At 30.3% G+C, this 25,470-nt stretch overlaps 3 protein-coding genes across 3 annotated transcripts in view; 2 read left to right on the top strand and 1 right to left on the bottom strand.

Annotated features, from left to right (window-relative positions):
- Nucleotides 1-23,531, bottom strand: part of LOC111623828 (SUMO-activating enzyme subunit 1-like) — a 39,550-nt gene extending 16,019 nt beyond the window's left edge. Inside the window, exons 1-3 of the mRNA XM_023366541.1 lie at nt 23,350-23,531; nt 21,994-22,105; nt 16,311-16,370 (exon numbers count right to left, since the gene is read on the bottom strand). Coding sequence (XP_023222309.1) covers nt 16,311-16,370; nt 21,994-22,105; nt 23,350-23,441 — 264 coding nt within the window. The 5' untranslated portion in view covers nt 23,442-23,531. The remainder of the gene's footprint in view (nt 1-16,310; nt 16,371-21,993; nt 22,106-23,349) is intronic.
- On the top strand, nt 14,606-15,478 carry LOC111623830 (COP9 signalosome complex subunit 8-like). The gene has a single exon (XM_023366543.1). It carries the CDS (start codon nt 14,671-14,673, stop codon nt 15,241-15,243), a length of 573 nt encoding a protein of 190 aa, XP_023222311.1. The 5' UTR covers nt 14,606-14,670; the 3' UTR covers nt 15,244-15,478.
- On the top strand, nt 23,523-24,395 carry LOC111623829 (COP9 signalosome complex subunit 8-like). The gene has a single exon (XM_023366542.1). The coding sequence runs from the start codon at nt 23,588-23,590 to the stop codon at nt 24,158-24,160; it is 573 nt and encodes a 190-aa protein (XP_023222310.1). The 5' UTR covers nt 23,523-23,587; the 3' UTR covers nt 24,161-24,395.
- Nucleotides 24,396-25,470: the final 1,075 nt, after the last annotated feature.

Raw genomic sequence — 25,470 nt, 5'->3', positions numbered from 1 at the left:
TTTTGTGATACTTAACACTAAAAGAATGATTGTAAAGGTTACTTTGTGTAAGTTACCTAGTGTAAGTTGACATTTGTGCATTTACAATATTAGAAAGAAAGAAACCTGTATGTATACTTTTATAAAATCTTTGTACAACTTGCTTGTTACGATGTTTATTCATATTGTCATTGTAAATTGTTATTTATAGAAATGTTTAATTATTGCGAACCCAAATCTAAAAATATTGAGTGTTTTTCAAAGCATATTAAACCAAAAAAAGGTCAGTGTGCATATTTTATAAAAATACCCTTTTCCTTTTTTGAAATATTTACCACTTAGTTTTTATTTATTTTGTTTTTATAGCGATAATTTCATCATATTACTTTTTACTCCTTGTACTGTTGTTTTAGTAAGTAACGATCCAACTGTATGAAAAAGGAAATGTGTAAAACCCTTAGAGGTATTTGTGATGTGTTTATGTTATGTTACTTGGCAAATTACTTTGTTAGTTTTTTAAATTATATCAATTTAATTTTTATAATTGTAGAACACTGAAGAGGAACCGGAAATGTTATACCGGTTCGAAATGCATATGTGAAAACTAATAAAAGAATTTATTAACCTTTGCTGTGAGATAGTCTACCAAAAGGATTAAAGAGACAAAAAATTCACAAACGAATAAATACAGCTATAACCAGAATATTCAAGTTAATTATTTCTTAAAAATGCTTATTTAAATTTACGAGTTAAAAGAATAATTTTGTAATTAACAAACATATTTATAGATTACATAACGTAATTATTTCTTTTTACAAGTAAACAGAAAAGTCTCGAAGAACAGTTGCTATCTACCCAAAATTACCAAATATATGTAAAAAAAGGCAATATTTACATAAAAATAAAAATACATTACATTATACATTAAATACAATATAAATTAAAACAAAAAAGTATAAAAGTTCTTCAGAAGAATTTGTTTTCAAAGAACTGCTTTTCTTTGATGTCCTTTGTTAACCATTCTGACAAAATAATTAATGATGCTACAATATGTTATTAGAAAACGTTTCTTTTTCCTAAGTTGGAAATAACCCGCAACTCATTCATAACTTATAACTCATACTTCGTAAGTCTTAACCATATTTATATATATTTTACCAGTATTTACAAAAACATAAATAAAAAATATTCATCAAATTGTATGCTTGCTAAGCATGCAAAAATGTTTAAGTTTCTGTCACCCAGTTGTCACGTATCCCAAAATTGTTTAATCTAAACACAAATTTTATCAGATAGTGAATAATTTTTTCTGGTTTAAATCAAATAAACATACTTGATTTCCAGAACCAGAAAAAAATTCATAAATTTATTGAACGAATTTTCTAAATTGAATAAAAACATTACCTAAGTACACTAAATTTTCTAAAATTTAGTTTATTTAGATATTAATAAATTGATTAACTCAATTTATTAATATTATAAAATTTTATGGAACATATTTTATAATTTATAAATTACACATACAATTTAACAGATGCATGATTTATATTTTATTATTATATGCTTTTTATTAACTTACTCCATCTGTCTAGATAAAATCTTTAAACTCAATTTTCAACCACTTTCCAATTTTTATCTAGTTGAAACTTTGTATACATAAGTATCCCCAATGATAATACATTCTTTTTTTTTAGTTTGCAAACAATTTTAGCAAAAAATTACCAAAAAATTTAAATTTTTAATTTTATATAGGATCATTTTAAACGTATGCAATTTTGCTCAACATTTTTATTTATTAACTTACAAAGACCAATAAATTAATTACACCATGACCAATAATAAAATTATTAAAATATAGANCTATTTTTTTGTACGTAAATCAGTTATCCGGACAACCCCAGTCCCCAATTGATTTGGAAAATCAACGCTCTACTGTAATTACTATTAAAAAATATATAATTGAATAAATGTACTAAGTACACATTTAAACTGAAAATATTTAAAATGAAATGAAATATAAATTTTAGTAAATGATTGTTTACAAGACTACCTTTTTGATTGTGACGGAAATTCCTTAGATCAAAAAGTACTGGAAAATAATTTACACAATTAAAACAGTACTGAATTTTCAAATACACACAGTCCCATGCATTCCCAAAGCCTAGACATAATGTATTCCTAAACATGTTTATTAAAGTCAAATGGCCAAAACCTGAGCAATACAGGTATAATTGTAAAGGGATTTCTGTTCCCAGAACTATAGATGCATTATAAGTCTCTTATTAAGGTAGAAGTTTTCATTTTTCACGGAAATATGTACAAAGAAAACGAGGTGTTAAAATCTTAGATTACATAGAAAACATAACAAGTATTAATTTTCACAAATGGTTTTTTAATCTTAATGAAGAGAAAAGTGACTGAAAGTACTATATGGCAGCTCCAAAGGTTTTTCGTTGGCTAAAAAAACGTACAGGAGAGTAAACTGTCTAAAAGTCAAGGACTATCTCTAAGTTAATAAATTAATATTTTTGTAATTTCATCAATTGTAGTATTTTACATAATATTTTACTGAACAAGAAAAGTTATACAGTAGAGCATCGATTATCCGACTCAATTAGGGACTCAGGTTGGTCAGATAACTGAAAAATCGGATAACCGAAAAGAATGAAAAAAATACATTATTAGTATAGTACACTGGTGTGCAAAACTTACGGACGAAAGTAACATTCGCATATTGTGTCACTGCCAAGTAGCATAGCTCGATGAAACTTGGCCCATACATAGAAAGAATTGCTACAATATAGTACAGAAGGTAACTGACAGAAATACACAACGACACAAACAGAAATGACATTTTTATTTGACGACAATAATTACACTGAAGTCACCACGATTTCTGATGATCCTCTGGACATTACAAAAAGGTGGGACATGATTCTTAATAGGGTGTGTGATCACCACGGACAGCAATGCATGCTCTGTAATGTGATCCCATGCTTGCCACAAGGCTGGTAAGGAGTTCCTTCGGTAGGGCGTTCCACTCCTCCACCAGTGCAGTTGACAACTGCTGGATGATCGTTGGTGCATGTGGACATGCTGCAATATGTCTCCCCAATGCATCCCACACGTGCTCAATGGGATTTAAGTCGGGGGAACAGGCAGGTCAGTCCATTCTCTGAATATTATCTTGCTCCAAGAGCTCCTCCACCTGTGCTGTTTGATGTGGTCGAGCATTGTCATCCATAAAAATGAAGTCAGGGTCTCTGAAAAGGCACGCATGGGGAAAAAGTACAGTGTCACAATAACGTTGACCAGTGACAGTACTGCATTCAAAGATTTGGAGGTCATTACACCCATGCAACATTATGCCTCCCCACACCATAAAACCTTGACCACCAAAATGATCATGTTTGACAATGTTCCTGGGTGCATTACGTGTTCCCACCTCTCGCCATATGAGGGTACATCCAGAATCACTACTCAGACCGAACCTGCCCTCATCCGAGAAGAGCACGCAACTCCACTCCTCATTGGTCCAGTCCCTATGCTCTTGGCATCATCGCAAACGGTGCCGCCAATGTGCTGGTGTCAATGGAACGCAACATACTGGTTGTCGGGCAAAGAGACCACCCCTATGCAGTCGCCATGCCTATGTGGAGCATAAGATTGAAAGTGCCTTGCAGTCCTGTTAAATGTGATTGTAATTGCACCTGCTGATTGCCTTATTGCTTGTTGCACAATGTAGCGGTCATCTGCTGCTGTAGTTCATCGTGGCCGACCACCTCCTCTCCTTTGGCCAGCAGTGCCTGTGGTTTGGAATGCTCCCCATGCACATGAAACAATGCTGTGAGCAATACCAAACTCCTGGGCTACACTCATCACACTTCGTCCTTCTTCCAGTCTCCCAATGATTCTTCCCCGTGTGAAGTCATCCAAATGTTGTCTCTGGGAGATGTTGTAATAAAGAACACTACCACAGTGCACTGTAACTGCTCACTGATTGACACACACTGTCTTTTACCATTTCTTCAACTGCCTCGCGTTGTGTGGCCAGCCGCATTTGGCAATATAGTTGCACTGACCTGATGTCATGTGACGTCAAGCTTTCTGTGCACAACCGAGAGCCTCTAGGAAGATGCTCCTGCACTTTCATTCATTTCCATCAAGTTGTTCATAATTTCTGTTACTTTATATATCTTGTCCTTAAGTTTTGCACACCAGTGTATTTTAGTATAGCCCATGTAATTAGTATATTAGTATATCACTATTAACCAACTTCGTGTTGAATATTCATTGATGTTAAGCCTAACAAATTCTTTAAAAAATTAATAATCGTCTCTATTGTATCATTAAAAATTATTTTATTGCTCACAAAACAAACAACCACTCATAATTAGAAAATTAAGTCCCATTTAAATACTGGCCTCCCTTCAATGGTCAAGCCAGTATTGCCAGCTAAAACACGCAAAAATTTAACAAAAATAATATTAAAGTAGCCAAGACATAGCCAAATATTGTAGTGCCACATCACTAGCGGTCATTTGAAATTTGCCGACTAGAACGGTCGGTTAACCGATGTGACGGTTAATCAGGGGCCGGATAATCGATGCTCTACTGTAGTGGTTCCCAATTAGTTTTTCCTGCATACCACTTCAAGAAAGAGCTCAAACTCGCATACCCCTTATAGGAGAAATACATATTAATCCATACTAATATTATAAATTTGAAGGTAATTCTGTTTGTCTGTCATTTTTTCACGTCTAAACTGGTTTGCTGAACAGGTTTTAATACAATTTGGCACAGAGATAGCTTACATGTTGGAGATGGACATAGGCTACATTTTACTGCGAGAAAATATCTAATTCCCACGAGTAAGATCTGACTGAACACATGAGACACCAAGAATTCTCATTTCCTATGATCTCTTGTAACAGAATTTGCATCTTCCCAATTAATATTTCAGAGATCACCCTTAAATTATTGCCCCAAGTTTGGCTTGGTCTTCTCATTATCCACCAGGAGGAATCCACTGTAAGGCATTTTAGGATACATATGGATCTAATAAAAATAGTAGATGGATTAGCCAAATACAATCTACATTCTTCAAATATCTCGTAATCTGTTGATCCAGTATTTGTAGAACTTCATATGTAATGTAACCATAGTAACAAATTTTAAACATTTTATGTAGAATCTATGATGGAACACATTTAATTTTTTTTTTTTTGCAGTAGTCCTCCAAGTTTCATCAGCATAAATTTTCATTGATTGTGCTAGCAACCTTGCATATTGTCACTTTGATTCACATTGGTATAGTACAGCCAGGTCTTCATCATACTGTCTATTAATGCTTGTACCTGACATATTTATAAGTTAGATAATTCTTCAATTGCAATTTTGTTAACTGTTCATTATATGTATGGTTTTAATGATTGATCAAAAGAATTGTCGGTCAATAATCTATGTAAATACCAAATTTATTTGTAACTTGGAATTATTCTACGCATAAAACTATGTATAAATTACAACCAATGTGAATGAAGTTATTAATTTATGTACTTCACCTTGGTGATGCCTAGCGGTGCCGAGGCTTCTATAAATAAAGAATATTATAAAGTGAGTAAAGTGAGTGTCCATTAATGCTACTGGCTGTGCTTACTGCGAAACCAGTCATGTAACGTTGGTTACGACATTAGAAGATTTGTGTGTGTTTGTGTGTCTATTAATGCTGAAGTTCAAATTGGTAATATTTGTTACAATATTGCTTTTGTTTTGCCAATCCTGTAGTTAACATCTACTTCAAATCCACTGCCTTTTCTAGACACTCTTTGCACTAAGGTAAGTAAACTGATAAAAATTTTCAATGGACTGATGTCCAATGGTTATTATATGTTGTAAAATTCAGAGGACAGAAATTAAAACAAGTCTCAATCACAGTTTTTTCTGTCACAAATTCTATAATGAATTCCAAAAACTGTCAAGCTTTAATCTATCCAATGTTGAAATTTTTATCTGTTGCATGTGACGCCACGTTGAATTTTTGTCCATGTTAAGCCTAAAATTTCTTTTTCTTTTTAAATAATAATTGTGTTTACTGTGTCATTAAAAATTATTTTTTTATGTTACACAAACAAAATAAATATATTGAAAAATATAGAAACAAAAAAATTATATTTCAAAAGTTCATTTTAATATAAAAACTGTGATGCATAACGATATCTAGTATCAAAAACGTTCCGATGTGAACACGAAAATATTTGGGATCGCCCACGCAGGTCAATGAGGTCAACACGAATATTTTCAGGAACAACATAGGACATGTTAATCATCAGATTAGTGTATGCAGATTTTATTGACATTATGAGTTATCTAATTGAATGAATAAATAAAAATAAAGTAGATTGATGAACTAGAAACATGACAAACAATTATTATTATTTATACACAATAACAATGTTAAGAAATAAATTTTTTCTACTGCATATAAAATAAGTCATAATTAAATAGAAAAACAAATAATTTAAAACTATGCACAGTTTCTCTGTCCAAACACAAACTGACATTTGAGTTGAAGCACTGGCGAGTCAATAATATTGTTTCAGGGAGCCATCTACATCAATCAATCACTTGCTGCTACCGTGGCAATGAAATCACTGCTGGCATAAAAAATATATACTTTTCTCATGTTATAAAGTGACAAAGTTTAATCAGAATCAACCAATCAAATTTTGAGAATGAACTCAATTCTGTAAGTCACATAGAAGAGGCTTTGATAATGCTCTGACTCAATAAAAAACTACAATAATAGAAAATAAGTGCATTATGAAAAGATGAGCCTGGCATTGCTCGGACAAAAAGTAACAATATCAAAGATTAAGATTATTAGATTATAGCCGATCTTACCCGTTTTCACTGAGTGCAAGTTAGGCCCCCCTCTTCTGAGACTAATTAGAGAATTTTTAGATATCTGCTTACCACACCGGGATAACAATAAATAAGACTCACTGCAACCACTAACCGGTGCATAGTACCACTAAGTGATATATAATAAATGTTCTCGTAACTCTTTCTGGGTTCTTCTTCGGATTTAATAAATTTGAAAAATAAGCTGGATCTTCCAGAATCATTCATAAATATAAATTTAAACATAAAATCAAACATTAAGACAAAGAGTTAAAATAAAGTGAACTTATGCACATGTGCTCCCGTGTCAACTTTATATACAACTAGCAGACCCCGCCACGTGTTGTTGTGGCTCAAAATGTATCTATTATAAATGTATAACACTTCCCCCCTGGGGGAAATTTTTCAAAAAATTTCTTCTTAGTGTACATTCTCTTGACATACCCTATTAAAACGCAATCAAAAACGCAAAAACCAGCATCTAAAATAATATAATAGAAGCCAAGTTCTTCACAGTAAGCCTTAATTCTGTCCTTCTCCCCCGCCGGGAAATATCAAAAAATCCCTTCTTAGTGTACATTCTGTTGACGTACCCTATTAAAACGCAATCAAAAACGCAAAAAACCGCATCTAAAATAGTATAAATAGAAGCAGAGTTCTTTACCATAAGCCTTAATCCTAACCATCTCCCTTCAGTGGGGAAAATTTCGACACCTATATTATATAAAAACACGTGCATATTCGAATGCAGCATTGTGTGAAAATTTCAAAGGAATCAGTAGGAACAAACGAACATTACATTTTTATTTATATAGATAGATAGAAGATGATCTGCTTTAGTTCATTTTCACAGAAAAGCATAATGCCTCACAGAAAAGCAAACTTAGGGCGTCNTAAATTACTTTGGAAGAGAATACCTCAAGGTGTGAAAGAAGCAAACCCAGAATTGGGACAAATTTGGATTGTTGGACAGAAATTATGGAATAGAGACTTTCCAGAATTATATAAAAGTTTAGATGTCGAATGGCCGGATCATATTCTACCGATTATGAAGGCTTTAATGGAATCCACACGCACTAGAGCACTTCATTTAGCCGCTAAAGCTTACTCTTCGATAAGTATCGAAGATGCTTCCTTATTTTTAGGTTTGCCTCCCGATAAAACCATCGAAGAAGCGGTGGCTTTTGGATGGACAAACGATAGAAATCAGCATTTGATAATGCCGAAGAAACCGGACATTCCCACCGACGGAGTTGCACCCAGCGAGGAACAGTTGGCAAAACTCACAGATTTTGTTGTGTTTCTAGAAAATTAGTAAATTCAGCCCGTTCAATGTACGAGTTTTATTTCGTAAACATAAAGTTTATTGGTCACCGTTTAACTAATGTAATGCTATGTATCGAACGGCATTATGCCGTTTTTTCTCGTCTTCGAAAGCAAATTTTACAATTAATTTTATAAAATAAATTTAAAAGAATCAGAATTTTGCATTTGTATGGTTTGTTATATAGTAATGTAATATACTTATGATAATAATAAAATATGATTAAAATACTATAGCTAAGAGTTTGAAGTAAAAATCCTTTAATGTGACAAACATCACTTAAATTTTGTAGTTAATATTTATTGTAAAAGAGCGAGTCAAAACAAATTAAGACTGAATTTTTCCCGTTGAAAATATAGAAGTAACAAATTCTAGATTTTTATGACTAAAGATTGGTTATCAATGCATCTTTCCAAAAAATTACATAGGAGTATGATGCTCTGTTTGCAGCCAGAATGCTCCTAGAAAAGGTCATCTGTTGCTTCCTATGATAAAATGAAAATATATACCTGTATATTTCTAATGTAGTGACAGTTTTGGCCGAGAAAAATATCTTGTTAATTTCAGATTTGGCACTACGACGAGCCAAGTTATGGAACTTTTCCCCACGCATAACCGTAGTGGTTAAAGTATTAGAGATTATTCCAAAGAAAGTCTCGAAGCACGGGCTAGTATGCATCATTGAGGACTAGCAGAAGTACTGTACATTAAATTTGTGACTAATACTTTCAGAAAGACCACAGACACTATACCTCAAAATGATTATCACAGGAGAAAAAATCAGTCTACCTGTTTTGACTTATGCTTGCAGCCATATACTTTCACAGATTGAATGTGTAAGTAAAAGGAGAAAAATTTAAATTCTAGACAGAATGGATTAACACAAAAAATTTCTTAAAATTTTCATAAAATTTTTGTATTATTTTTTTTTACTTCTAAAAGTAAAAAAAAATTATACAAAAATTTTGTTGAGACATTGACCATTCTAAATTGATTTATAATTCATATATTTTTTGCTGTTTCTTATGTTTTATATACAATTTTTAACTCTGTATACATCCATATTCTCTGTTTATACATCTAGATTAACTGCTAAACTCATTTTGCCATACTGTAAAACTTGGATTCAGTTAATGGTTTGAATTAAAGATTTATCATTAAGTCCTCTCACTTCTTCTGAAGTCTATCATTTTATATATTTATTTTTTCTTATTTTTGTAATTTTTATTGTATATGATCTGAGTTTGAACTTAAAAATTATTCAGAGTAATTTAACTTTGAAGAAATTCTTAAAAAACACTAAGATAGTAATATGACAATATCAACTTCATAACTTATTTTAATTTGTAAAAAAATAGTAAATTATTATTTAAAAGATTATAAATGAAGTAAAATGTTTAAACGTGATGTTCAATACATGAATAAATTTAAATTTAATTTAATCATTATATTTTTTATTTTTAATAAAATAAAATTTAAATCAGTTTGTAATATATCACCTGGCCACCAGATGTCGCCAGAATTTGTTTTAGTAGCTATTGCCACGTGTTGAAACCATCTGTTCAGGTAACAATATGTTACTCGAAAACGAATCGGTGAGGATTCCTTCATTATTTTATTTGGCTTTAATTCGTTCAATATGAATAATTGTTTACATTTTACTCTAGTTTTTAAGTGAACTGACTAAATTATTTCAATCTGGAAGAACTTCAGGATCAGTATGTATTACCATGAAAAGATGTAAGTGAATATAGATTTAATTACAAATTATTTTCTGAGTTACAATACTTAATTTTTTATTGCTTTATCGGTGAATATATCATTGTACTTTTATAAATGATAACAGGAAAATGTTTTCCTACTTCCTTTCTCTACTAGAGCCATGTTGAAATTTAGCAATATCTTTAAATAATATTTGCTTAGCTAAGTAAATAATCAAACTAATGCTTTATATCATCAACTGATGATATTAACAATAAAATATCAAATCATAAATCAATATTTTCAATTCAATTTTTTTAAAAATTAATCTAACAATGATGGAAACATTCTTAAAATTACAAACAGCATTTCCTACTACAATAAATTTATATTATAGAGAATAAATCTAAGAATGAATATGTATCTTTCTTTGTTTTTTTTGAAAAAGTATGCAGTATGCATCCTCAAATTTGTTTTTGTACTAATGAAGTTGTCCTTTAATTAATTTGTGACACTTATAATCATTGTATTTAATATACCATATGTAAAATTAATAAATTTATTTAATATATCTTGATTAGAAAGAATTTACATATAATTCTAGTAAAATTATGTGTTGTGATATAAATTTCGTTATTTTGATACGCAGATGACGGAAGAACAAAACCTCGTCCTCGTGCTTCCAAATTAACGCAACCTCTCCCACCTCCCAGTGAATTTAAATGTTTATTTAGAGCAACATTGGGAAATAAAAAAATCAGCACTGTGGTAAGAAGTATTTTAATATTGAATATAAAAGACTATAAAAATTAAATTAAAATGAAACAAATTTATATTAGTAATAGACTAACGATTAAAGAAGTATTACCTAACATATCTGACAATTCCTTAAATCTGAAATAAAATTAAGAGAAAAATTACACACAGTAAAATCCACAATATTCAGAACTTGTTTAATATGTATATAAATTGTGATTAAATTTCTTAAATGAATAAAGTTAAAGAGATGCTATAAAATGCTAAACTACACAATACATTATTTGCCATTTTTTCTCCTTTTAAACCTTTTTCTAATCTTAAATTAAAAGGATAGTTTTTTTGTCTTAAAAGATATACATTGATATTTTTCCACTGATATTCTTCAGGTGTAATTTTTAACATATGCATGTTTTTATTACTATATTCTTTGTGATGACTGCTTTTTATGTTGGTTGACTCTAAAGATTGGTTATAAGTACCAAAATTTTAAGGATCATGATGATGTAAACTCCAGAAAACCAGTTTTTTTTGGGATGAATAAATACTTGTCTATATATATATAATTTTTTTTATAAATACTTATAAAAAGATAGTCTTTTAAGTTAGTATATAGCTTCAACATATTTCATTCTTTAATACACTAATTTGACATCAAGTAGAACTATCTTTGAGAGCTTCATTTTTTACACCAATTCTAAAATAGAATATATGAACTGTGGATCTGATGTTGGCCTATAAATTCGGCCAAAAGCATTTGTTAGTACGGTGGTACCTCGGGATACGAATGCCCCAGCATACGAAATATTCAGGATACGACACGAAATTCGAACATATTTTTGCTCCACGATACAAACAAAAACTCACCATACGACATTACATTAGTTCGCAGCGCCATTTTTTATTCACTTCTGTTCATCGGTCTTGGTCCACATGTTTGCTTCGTCATGGAAGGATCTTGCTCCCGAAATCTCGAGGGGCTCCTGTCTCTCAACACCGAGCCATCCCATTGTGAACATGGCCAAACCAATAATGGGCTTGCTAAAAAAGAGGCCTTTTTAGTGCCCACAGGGTGGAAAGACTTTAAAAAAATAATTAATATTTAAGTAATTTATCATTAATTTAAACAATTACATATGTTTTAACTACCACAATAATTTTTAAAACTGATATACTATTGCATAAAAAATGAACATAATTTTACATATTCAACTTCTTATTTCAAGAAATTGAAGAACAGTTCCATATCACACAATCACATTTAACAGATGAATAAATAAAGATTAGAAAACAAACAAGGAATCTTTTGTCAAGGAAACATTTTTCTGGACTCCTTGTTTGTTTGTTAACATTTATTTTTTTATTCTTTACGTAATAATTTTACTAATAATTGAATTAAGATCTGATAATTTAATCAGATATTTTTTAAAATTTATATCAATCTTCTCATAATGTATATAAAATATATAAAACAATAAGGTAAGAATTTGTTCTAACTTCTGATTGGCAAATAAAGTAAAACTTTGTTTTTACAACAGAAGCAAAAATTATTTGGAGAAAAATTCATTCTACCAATATAAAAGCAAGTGTATAACAAAAATTCCTAATAATTTAGAAGATGCAAACAGTTTGATCAGAGGCACTATTGAAATAATAGTGTAAATAGAAGACAAATACAGTAATACCTTGGTTTTAATTCGTTTCAGTTTTCGTCAAATTTTTTCGTGGAAAATTTGTCTTGGTTTTCGTCGACACATCTACGTGACCTCCTGCTAATTTTGCAAAAACATAGGGCGACCCATGCGTTTTCCTGCTCAGTGTGGCGTTGTTTCTCGTTGTGTGAGCATTACCAAACGCATCTAGCAAAACAATTCCATTGCTTTACTTTCCTTTTAGCTCCATCATGGAACCAAAGAAAGTTTCTAGAGCCACCAGCCCTTCAAATGCCTGTTAAATGCTTTGTTAACGTTCATTTAACCTTTACATTAGTATTTTATAGATCATAAATATTGTGTTTAATACTAAAAACAATAAGTAATTAATATAAAATGAATATAAAAGATGTTTTTGGTAAGTATTTTGAAGTGTAGAATGAATTAATTGAATTTACATTGATTCATATGAAAATAATTGCCTCAGTTTTCATCGGTTTAGGATTTTGTCGATTGTTTTCAGACAGATTACCGACAAAAACCGAGGTATCACCGTAGATACTTGTGGTCCAATTGTAACACCCATCTTATGACAACTTCAATGACCCAAATTTATGAATTATTATTTTGACATAGTGGTTGAAAGAAAATTGGTGGCCAGAAGATGAGGGAAATGAAGCTTCTTAGTTATTTAATAAGAAAATTTGTATAAAAAAAATACTTTTAAATAAGCAATTTAATTTTTGTTACTAAAAACTTACTTTGTTATTATCCATAATAGTAAGTGACTTAACTCCTGCTAAAACCAAATTCTTTGCAACTTCACCACCTAAACTATTTATTCCAATCAATAAAATGTTGGAAGAACGTAATCTGAAATGTTTTAATATTACATTAAAATTTAAGTATTGACTTGTATTTATTATGGGGATACTATAGATTACCACTTATGGAATTTCGGGACTTTGAGTATATATCTGAACTGAGGGGACTGAGACAAGTCCAACGATACCCTACTTTTGGAAACATAAGAAAGTAATCATACTTTTTTCCAGCGATCACGCGATGATTGGGAGTCGCGTCGCTCTCTCCACTCTCCTATCGCGTGTTTAACAGGCAGTCCAGCAAGTCGGCCATATACACCTTCGACAGAGACAGATGTTGATCCACAAGCATATTGATCATATGCAGTTGGAGTTAAGTCCTTTTCGCACACCTCTGCGTTCCTCGACCTCGGGGCCTATGGCCCCTCAGCCGCCAAAATCGTAAATATTATAACTTTCTTATTTTTCATCTCCGGTCCAAAAGTAGAGTACGGTTGAACTCTTCTCGGCCCCCTCAGTTCAAATATATACTCAAAGTCCCAAAATTCCATATGTGGTAATCTATAGTACAGCCTTTATTATAACAATTTAGAACTCAAACAACTATGAATTCATAAAGACAAATGTTTTTAAACATTTGATAAACAGGCTTTTAAGAAATGAATTTAAACACATTGATGCTACAAAACACACTATTTAAAAAACTGCATTTTTTTATTGTAATATGTTTAAGTTTATTTCTTAAAAGAGTATTATAAGAGAATTCTACAATATTATAAAATGTAATAGGCATTAAATAAAACAGGAAATAAGGTGTTGATAATTCAATATAAATTTTATATTTGTTTATCATATAAAAAATGAAGCAGATATGTTTCCTTTACAGTTTCCATTAACTAAATTTAACTTAGTCACAGATTAGTAACAATTATTTAAATATCTTGAATATATTTTTTCACCTGAGACTCAATTTCTAATTCCTTCAACAATATACAGTAATTAAACAGAGCAAAGAGCACATTTAATTTTAAAATATTCTTTTTTAAATCTCAACTTGTTTAAAAACAAATGTATATATTTTTTGTAAATCAAGTCATTGTAATATATTACTTGTTTTGTTTTATAATTTATATAGTATATATTTTCAGACATATTTTAACTGTTCATAAACTAAAGAATAAAATAAAAAATAAAGCTTTACAACAATAGAAATAAGCAATGCATTGCTTTGTACAGTCATCATTACATATTAAATGCAACCAAAACCATTTAAAAGGTATCAGTTGCAAATACCTTTTCTGGGCATCTAATCCCCATAATCTTATTTGTCTGTCATATAATTCAGCTTCGTCTTCCGTAATTTCAAATTCGCCGATATCCGCCATATTTACTTAACCTCGCGGGAAAACCCTCGCGCCAGTCATGCTTTTTCTTCCTCGGCTCGTCATTGGTTTTCGAGTCTCGACGTAAATGACGACGTCGCAGGCGCGCTCTACGATTTGTAGCCGTTCGATGACGTTTGTACCGTAATATGGCGGCCACCACGATGGAGACGAAGGATTACTCCGTTATGGCAGCGGATTTGGAGAAACGTGAATTGGAATCGCCTGGAGGAATCGCTACACCTCAGACTTATGGGCAGTTACTCGCAATATATCTTTTTCAGAACGATTTGCCTAATGCTAAATTACTTTGGAAGAGAATACCTCAAGGTGTGAAAGAAGCAAACCCAGAATTGGGACAAATTTGGATTGTTGGACAGAAATTATGGAATAGAGACTTTCCAGAATTATATAAAAGTTTAGATGTCGAATGGCCGGATCATATTCTACCGATTATGAAGGCTTTAATGGAATCCACACGCACTAGAGCACTTCATTTAGCCGCTAAAGCTTACTCTTCGATAAGTATCGAAGATGCTTCCTTATTTTTAGGTTTGCCTCCCGATAAAACCATCGAAGAAGCGGTGGCTTTTGGATGGACAAACGATAGAAATCAGCATTTGATAATGCCGAAGAAACCGGACATTCCCACCGACGGAGTTGCACCCAGCGAGGAACAGTTGGCAAAACTCACAGATTTTGTTGTGTTTCTAGAAAATTAGTAAATTCAGCCCGTTCAATGTACGAGTTTTATTTCGTAAACATAAAGTTTATTGGTCACCGTTTAACTAATGTAATGCTATGTATCGAACGGCATTATGCCGTTTTTTCTCGTCTTCGAAAGCAAATTTTACAATTAATTTTATAAAATAAATTTAAAAGAATCAGAATTTTGCATTTGTATGGTTTGTTATATAGTAATGTAATATACTTATGATAATAATAAAATATGATTAAAATACTATAGCTAAGAGTTTGAAGTAAAAATCCTTTAATGTGACAAACATCACTTAAATTTTGTAGTTAATATTTATTGTAAAAGAGCGAGTCAAAACAAATTAAGACTGAATTTTTCCCGTTGAAAATATAGAAGTAACAAATTCTAGATTTTTATGACTAAAGATTGGTTATCAATGCATCTTTCCAAAAAATTACATAGGAGTATGATGCTCTGTTTGCAGCCAGAATGCTCCTAGAAAAGGTCATCTGTTGCTTCCTACGATAAAATGAAAATATATACCTGTATATTTCTAATGTAGTGACAGTTTTGGCCGAGAAAAATATCTTGTTAATTTCAGATTTGGCACTACGACGAGCCAAGTTATGGAACTTTTCCCCACGCATAACCGTAGTGGTTAAAGTATTAGAGATTATTCCAAAGAAAGTCTCGAAGCACGGGCTAGTATGCATCATNACATACATACATACAAACAAACATTACCTCTTAATAATGTTAGTATAGATGAAACACTAAAGAAGTTTTAGAAGGGTCTAAAAATATGTTCGATTTCCCACATAAATGCAAAAAAGCATCTAAAATAGTATAATAGAAGCCGAGTTCTTCATGGCACATTTTAATCCTGTCCCTCTCTCCAGTGGGGAGATTTTGAAAAATCCCTTCTTAGTGTATGTTCTCATGACGTACCCTAACTGCATACCAAATTTAAACTTTCAACTCCTAACTGTTTGGGCTCTGCGATTATTATTATCATTATCAACCCATCTCGATTATATTATAAGATTCGTTGATGTTAATGAATTTTCTATTAGGATTATTTGATATACTTACATTTTTCCCAATATCTTTACTGGAAAATAAAAATTGTAATTTGGTATCCAATTCTGAAACCTGTAAAGTAAATAATAAAACAAGTTTTTTAATAAACGTTATATATTATTTATGTATACTGTATTTTAAATAGGTATTGTAAAATAAATGCAAAAGAAGTGGAAAAAAATGCTATAAATTAATTTTTGTCTAATTTACAGGTTAAATAATGTTTATATTTGATTAATAAGCTTTTCATTCAACTAAGCATCAATATACAAAATTATGGAACACCACCAACTATGACTGCTAACTGGGTGCCAGACATCTGGGTGACAAAATAAGAGATAAACAATAGACAAAATACTATTCTTTTTTTACAACCCAGTAAATTTAAATAATATTTTTTAAGAAACAAGTTAATTATTTGTGAATTTTTTGTCTCTTTAATCCTTTTGGTAGACTATCTCACAGCAAAGGTTAATAAATTCTTTTATTAGTTTTCACATATGCATTTCGAACCGGTATAACATTTCCGGTTCCTCTTCAGTGTTCTACAATTATAAAAATTAAATTGATATAATTTAAAAAACTAACAAAGTAATTTGCCAAGTAACATAACATAAACACATCACAAATACCTCTAAGGGTTTTACACATTTCCTTTTTCATACAGTTGGATCGTTACTTACTAAAACAACAGTACAAGGAGTAAAAAGTAATATGATGAAATTATCGCTATAAAAACAAAATAAATAAAAACTAAGTGGTAAATATTTCAAAAAAGGAAAAGGGTATTTTTATAAAATATGCACACTGACCTTTTTTTGGTTTAATATGCTTTGAAAAACACTCAATATTTTTAGATTTGGGTTCGCAATAATTAAACATTTCTATAAATAACAATTTACAATGACAATATGAATAAACATCGTAACAAGCAAGTTGTACAAAGATTTTATAAAAGTATACATACAGGTTTCTTTCTTTCTAATATTGTAAATGCACAAATGTCAACTTACACTAGGTAACTTACACAAAGTAACCTTTACAATCATTCTTTTAGTGTTAAGTATCACAAAAAAATTTTTTATTGGTCTATTGCCACGCCCTCTATGATGTCGTACCACTGTTGTTCTATTTGCATGCCATTAGAGATATTTATTAAATTATTGTTTTTATTTTTTATTATTTCAATATGTTCTTTGAATTTTCTTTTATATATATTTTTTTCTGTGTGTAAGATTTTAATATTATTTCTATCAATTTTACATTTACTATTTTTAATATGGTTATACCAGGGAGAGTTGTTATAATTTAATCTAATGGCAGCTTCGTGTTCTTTAATACGTGTCTCTAATGTACGACCAGTTTCACCTATATAATATTTCGGGTTTTGGCAATTACAATTGATTTTATATACAACACCAGTTTTCTTCAATACATCATTATTAAATTTGTCTGTTTTTGATCTATTAATATGAACATTCTGTGAGATTTTGTTGGTCAAAGCTGGGGCCAATGCCACATTCTCTTTTTTAAGATTTTTATTACAATTATTAAAAATATTATCAATGTATGGGAAGGGTTTATATGTTTTGTCTTTTTTAATTTTTGTATTAAACCTATTTTTATCATATTGTGTTTTCCATATCATCAAAGTTTTCTTGGGATAACTATTTAAAATGAATTTCTGTTCTAATTCTTTTAATTCAATTTTTCGGTCATTTTCGTTGGTGGTTCTTGTATATATATTTTTTAATTCCATTATATATGTATTCTTTTTTACTGTCTGTGGAATGCTAGAGTGATAGTTTATTGTTTTATTTACATTGGATGGTTTTTTATAAGTATTAAACGTAAATTTATCTGTTTCATTATTTATTGTTATATCAANATTCTCTGTTTATACATCTAGATTAACTGCTAAACTCATTTTGCCATACTGTAAAACTTGGATTCAGTTAATGGTTTGAATTAAAGATTTATCATTAAGTCCTCTCACTTCTTCTGAAGTCTATCATTTTATATATTTATTTTTTCTTATTTTTGTAATTTTTATTGTATATGATCTGAGTTTGAACTTAAAAATTATTCAGAGTAATTTAACTTTGAAGAAATTCTTAAAAAACACTAAGATAGTAATATGACAATATCAACTTCATAACTTATTTTAATTTGTAAAAAAATAGTAAATTATTATTTAAAAGATTATAAATGAAGTAAAATGTTTAAACGTGATGTTCAATACATGAATAAATTTAAATTTAATTTAATCATTATATTTTTTATTTTTAATAAAATAAAATTTAAATCAGTTTGTAATATATCACCTGGCCACCAGATGTCGCCAGAATTTGTTTTAGTAGCTATTGCCACGTGTTGAAACCATCTGTTCAGGTAACAATATGTTACTCGAAAACGAATCGGTGAGGATTCCTTCATTATTTTATTTGGCTTTAATTCGTTCAATATGAATAATTGTTTACATTTTACTCTAGTTTTTAAGTGAACTGACTAAATTATTTCAATCTGGAAGAACTTCAGGATCAGTATGTATTACCATGAAAAGATGTAAGTGAATATAGATTTAATTACAAATTATTTTCTGAGTTACAATACTTAATTTTTTATTGCTTTATCGGTGAATATATCATTGTACTTTTATAAATGATAACAGGAAAATGTTTTCCTACTTCCTTTCTCTACTAGAGCCATGTTGAAATTTAGCAATATCTTTAAATAATATTTGCTTAGCTAAGTAAATAATCAAACTAATGCTTTATATCATCAACTGATGATATTAACAATAAAATATCAAATCATAAATCAATATTTTCAATTCAATTTTTTTAAAAATTAATCTAACAATGATGGAAACATTCTTAAAATTACAAACAGCATTTCCTACTACAATAAATTTATATTATAGAGAATAAATCTAAGAATGAATATGTATCTTTCTTTGTTTTTTTTGAAAAAGTATGCAGTATGCATCCTCAAATTTGTTTTTGTACTAATGAAGTTGTCCTTTAATTAATTTGTGACACTTATAATCATTGTATTTAATATACCATATGTAAAATTAATAAATTTATTTAATATATCTTGATTAGAAAGAATTTACATATAATTCTAGTAAAATTATGTGTTGTGATATAAATTTCGTTATTTTGATACGCAGATGACGGAAGAACAAAACCTCGTCCTCGTGCTTCCAAATTAACGCAACCTCTCCCACCTCCCAGTGAATTTAAATGTTTATTTAGAGCAACATTGGGAAATAAAAAAATCAGCACTGTGGTAAGAAGTATTTTAATATTGAATATAAAAGACTATAAAAATTAAATTAAAATGAAACAAATTTATATTAGTAATAGACTAACGATTAAAGAAGTATTACCTAACATATCTGACAATTCCTTAAATCTGAAATAAAATTAAGAGAAAAATTACACACAGTAAAATCCACAATATTCAGAACTTGTTTAATATGTATATAAATTGTGATTAAATTTCTTAAATGAATAAAGTTAAAGAGATGCTATAAAATGCTAAACTACACAATACATTATTTGCCATTTTTTCTCCTTTTAAACCTTTTTCTAATCTTAAATTAAAAGGATAGTTTTTTTGTCTTAAAAGATATACATTGATATTTTTCCACTGATATTCTTCAGGTGTAATTTTTAACATATGCATGTTTTTATTACTATATTCTTTGTGATGACTGCTTTTTATGTTGGTTGACTCTAAAGATTGGTTATAAGTACCAAAATTTTAAGGATCATGATGATGTAAACTCCAGAAAACCAGTTTTTTTTGGGATGAATAAATACTTGTCTATATATATATAATTTTTTTTATAAATACTTATAAAAAGATAGTCTTTTAAGTTAGTATATAGCTTCAACATATTTCATTCTTTAATACACTAATTTGACATCAAGTAGAACTATCTTTGAGAGCTTCATTTTTTACACCAATTCTAAAATAGAATATATGAACTGTGGATCTGATGTTGGCCTATAAATTCGGCCAAAAGCATTTGTTAGTACGGTGGTACCTCGGGATACGAATGCCCCAGCATACGAAATATTCAGGATACGACACGAAATTCGAACATATTTTTGCTCCACGATACAAACAAAAACTCACCATACGACATTACATTAGTTCGCAGCGCCATTTTTTATTCACTTCTGTTCATCGGTCTTGGTCCACATGTTTGCTTCGTCATGGAAGGATCTTGCTCCCGAAATCTCGAGGGGCTCCTGTCTCTCAACACCGAGCCATCCCATTGTGAACATGGCCAAACCAATAATGGGCTTGCTAAAAAAGAGGCCTTTTTAGTGCCCACAGGGTGGAAAGACTTTAAAAAAATAATTAATATTTAAGTAATTTATCATTAATTTAAACAATTACATATGTTTTAACTACCACAATAATTTTTAAAACTGATATACTATTGCATAAAAAATGAACATAATTTTACATATTCAACTTCTTATTTCAAGAAATTGAAGAACAGTTCCATATCACACAATCACATTTAACAGATGAATAAATAAAGATTAGAAAACAAACAAGGAATCTTTTGTCAAGGAAACATTTTTCTGGACTCCTTGTTTGTTTGTTAACATTTATTTTTTTATTCTTTACGTAATAATTTTACTAATAATTGAATTAAGATCTGATAATTTAATCAGATATTTTTTAAAATTTATATCAATCTTCTCATAATGTATATAAAATATATAAAACAATAAGGTAAGAATTTGTTCTAACTTCTGATTGGCAAATAAAGTAAAACTTTGTTTTTACAACAGAAGCAAAAATTATTTGGAGAAAAATTCATTCTACCAATATAAAAGCAAGTGTATAACAAAAATTCCTAATAATTTAGAAGATGCAAACAGTTTGATCAGAGGCACTATTGAAATAATAGTGTAAATAGAAGACAAATACAGTAATACCTTGGTTTTAATTCGTTTCAGTTTTCGTCAAATTTTTTCGTGGAAAATTTGTCTTGGTTTTCGTCGACACATCTACGTGACCTCCTGCTAATTTTGCAAAAACATAGGGCGACCCACGCGTTTTCCTGCTCAGTGTGGCGTTGTTTCTCGTTGTGTGAGCATTACCAAACGCATCTAGCAAAACAATTCCATTGCTTTACTTTCCTTTTAGCTCCATCATGGAACCAAAGAAAGTTTCTAGAGCCACCAGCCCTTCAAATGCCTGTTAAATGCTTTGTTAACGTTCATTTAACCTTTACATTAGTATTTTATAGATCATAAATATTGTGTTTAATACTAAAAACAATAAGTAATTAATATAAAATGAATATAAAAGATGTTTTTGGTAAGTATTTTGAAGTGTAGAATGAATTAATTGAATTTACATTGATTCATATGAAAATAATTGCCTCAGTTTTCATCGGTTTAGGATTTTGTCGATTGTTTTCAGACAGATTACCGACAAAAACCGAGGTATCACCGTAGATACTTGTGGTCCAATTGTAACACCCATCTTATGACAACTTCAATGACCCAAATTTATGAATTATTATTTTGACATAGTGGTTGAAAGAAAATTGGTGGCCAGAAGATGAGGGAAATGAAGCTTCTTAGTTATTTAATAAGAAAATTTGTATAAAAAAAATACTTTTAAATAAGCAATTTAATTTTTGTTACTAAAAACTTACTTTGTTATTATCCATAATAGTAAGTGACTTAACTCCTGCTAAAACCAAATTCTTTGCAACTTCACCACCTAAACTATTTATTCCAATCAATAAAATGTTGGAAGAACGTAATCTGAAATGTTTTAATATTACATTAAAATTTAAGTATTGACTTGTATTTATTATGGGGATACTATAGATTACCACTTATGGAATTTCGGGACTTTGAGTATATATCTGAACTGAGGGGACTGAGACAAGTCCAACGATACCCTACTTTTGGAAACATAAGAAAGTAATCATACTTTTTTCCAGCGATCACGCGATGATTGGGAGTCGCGTCGCTCTCTCCACTCTCCTATCGCGTGTTTAACAGGCAGTCCAGCAAGTCGGCCATATACACCTTCGACAGAGACAGATGTTGATCCACAAGCATATTGATCATATGCAGTTGGAGTTAAGTCCTTTTCGCACACCTCTGCGTTCCTCGACCTCGGGGCCTATGGCCCCTCAGCCGCCAAAATCGTAAATATTATAACTTTCTTATTTTTCATCTCCGGTCCAAAAGTAGAGTACGGTTGAACTCGTCTCGGCCCCCTCAGTTCAAATATATACTCAAAGTCCCAAAATTCCATATGTGGTAATCTATAGTACAGCCTTTATTATAACAATTTAGAACTCAAACAACTATGAATTCATAAAGACAAATGTTTTTAAACATTTGATAAACAGGCTTTTAAGAAATGAATTTAAACACATTGATGCTACAAAACACACTATTTAAAAAACTGCATTTTTTTATTGTAATATGTTTAAGTTTATTTCTTAAAAGAGTATTATAAGAGAATTCTACAATATTATAAAATGTAATAGGCATTAAATAAAACAGGAAATAAGGTGTTGATAATTCAATATAAATTTTATATTTGTTTATCATATAAAAAATGAAGCAGATATGTTTCCTTTACAGTTTCCATTAACTAAATTTAACTTAGTCACAGATTAGTAACAATTATTTAAATATCTTGAATATATTTTTTCACCTGAGACTCAATTTCTAATTCCTTCAACAATATACAGTAATTAAACAGAGCAAAGAGCACATTTAATTTTAAAATATTCTTTTTTAAATCTCAACTTGTTTAAAAACAAATGTATATATTTTTTGTAAATCAAGTCATTGTAATATATTACTTGTTTTGTTTTATAATTTATATAGTATATATTTTCAGACATATTTTAACTGTTCATAAACTAAAGAATAAAATAAAAAATAAAGCTTTACAACAATAGAAATAAGCAATGCATTGCTTTGTACAGTCATCATTACATATTAAATGCAACCAAAACCATTTAAAAGGTATCAGTTGCAAATACCTTTTCTGGGCATCTAATCCCCATAATCTTATTTGTCTGTCATATAATTCAGCTTCGTCTTCCGTAATTTCAAATTCGCCGATATCCGCCATATTTACTTAACCTCGCGGGAAAACCCTCGCGCCAGTCATGCTTTTTCTTCCTCGGCTCGTCATTGGTTTTCGAGTCTCGACGTAAATGACGACGTCGCAGGCGCGCTCTACGATTTGTAGCCGTTCGATGACGTTTGTACCGTAATATGGCGGCCACCACGATGGAGACGAAGGATTACTCCGTTATGGCAGCGGATTTGGAGAAACGTGAATTGGAATCGCCTGGAGGAATCGCTACACCTCAGACTTATGGGCAGTTACTCGCAATATATCTTTTTCAGAACGATTTGCCTAATGCTAAATTACTTTGGAAGAGAATACCTCAAGGTGTGAAAGAAGCAAACCCAGAATTGGGACAAATTTGGATTGTTGGACAGAAATTATGGAATAGAGACTTTCCAGAATTATATAAAAGTTTAGATGTCGAATGGCCGGATCATATTCTACCGATTATGAAGGCTTTAATGGAATCCACACGCACTAGAGCACTTCATTTAGCCGCTAAAGCTTACTCTTCGATAAGTATCGAAGATGCTTCCTTATTTTTAGGTTTGCCTCCCGATAAAACCATCGAAGAAGCGGTGGCTTTTGGATGGACAAACGATAGAAATCAGCATTTGATAATGCCGAAGAAACCGGACATTCCCACCGACGGAGTTGCACCCAGCGAGGAACAGTTGGCAAAACTCACAGATTTTGTTGTGTTTCTAGAAAATTAGTAAATTCAGCCCGTTCAATGTACGAGTTTTATTTCGTAAACATAAAGTTTATTGGTCACCGTTTAACTAATGTAATGCTATGTATCGAACGGCATTATGCCGTTTTTTCTCGTCTTCGAAAGCAAATTTTACAATTAATTTTATAAAATAAATTTAAAAGAATCAGAATTTTGCATTTGTATGGTTTGTTATATAGTAATGTAATATACTTATGATAATAATAAAATATGATTAAAATACTATAGCTAAGAGTTTGAAGTAAAAATCCTTTAATGTGACAAACATCACTTAAATTTTGTAGTTAATATTTATTGTAAAAGAGCGAGTCAAAACAAATTAAGACTGAATTTTTCCCGTTGAAAATATAGAAGTAACAAATTCTAGATTTTTATGACTAAAGATTGGTTATCAATGCATCTTTCCAAAAAATTACATAGGAGTATGATGCTCTGTTTGCAGCCAGAATGCTCCTAGAAAAGGTCATCTGTTGCTTCCTATGATAAAATGAAAATATATACCTGTATATTTCTAATGTAGTGACAGTTTTGGCCGAGAAAAATATCTTGTTAATTTCAGATTTGGCACTACGACGAGCCAAGTTATGGAACTTTTCCCCACGCATAACCGTAGTGGTTAAAGTATTAGAGATTATTCCAAAGAAAGTCTCGAAGCACGGGCTAGTATGCATCATTGAGGACTAGCAGAAGTACTGTACATTAAATTTGTGACTAATACTTTCAGAAAGACCACAGACACTATACCTCAAAATGATTATCACAGGAGAAAAAATCAGTCTACCTGTTTTGACTTATGCTTGCAGCCATATACTTTCACAGATTGAATGTGTAAGTAAAAGGAGAAAAATTTAAATTCTAGACAGAATGGATTAACACAAAAAATTTCTTAAAATTTTCATAAAATTTTTGTATTATTTTTTTTTACTTCTAAAAGTAAAAAAAAATTATACAAAAATTTTGTTGAGACATTGACCATTCTAAATTGATTTATAATTCATATATTTTTTGCTGTTTCTTATGTTTTATATACAATTTTTAACTCTGTATACATCCATATTCTCTGTTTATACATCTAGATTAACTGCTAAACTCATTTTGCCATACTGTAAAACTTGGATTCAGTTAATGGTTTGAATTAAAGATTTATCATTAAGTCCTCTCACTTCTTCTGAAGTCTATCATTTTATATATTTATTTTTTCTTATTTTTGTAATTTTTATTGTATATGATCTGAGTTTGAACTTAAAAATTATTCAGAGTAATTTAACTTTGAAGAAATTCTTAAAAAACACT

This window comes from Centruroides sculpturatus, unplaced genomic scaffold (assembly GCF_000671375.1).
Source record: "Centruroides sculpturatus isolate CEXI.00-Female unplaced genomic scaffold, Cexi_2.0 scaffold162, whole genome shotgun sequence".
Classification (NCBI taxonomy): Eukaryota; Metazoa; Arthropoda; class Arachnida; order Scorpiones; family Buthidae; genus Centruroides; species Centruroides sculpturatus.
This window is presented reverse-complemented; position numbering and strand designations above follow the sequence as displayed.

What these genes read in the sequence shown, in the direction of transcription:
- LOC111623830 (XM_023366543.1), top strand. Translation starts at nt 14,671, where the DNA reads ATGGCGGCCACCACGATGGAGACGAAGGATTACTCCGTTATGGCAGCG.
- LOC111623829 (XM_023366542.1), top strand. Translation starts at nt 23,588, where the DNA reads ATGGCGGCCACCACGATGGAGACGAAGGATTACTCCGTTATGGCAGCG.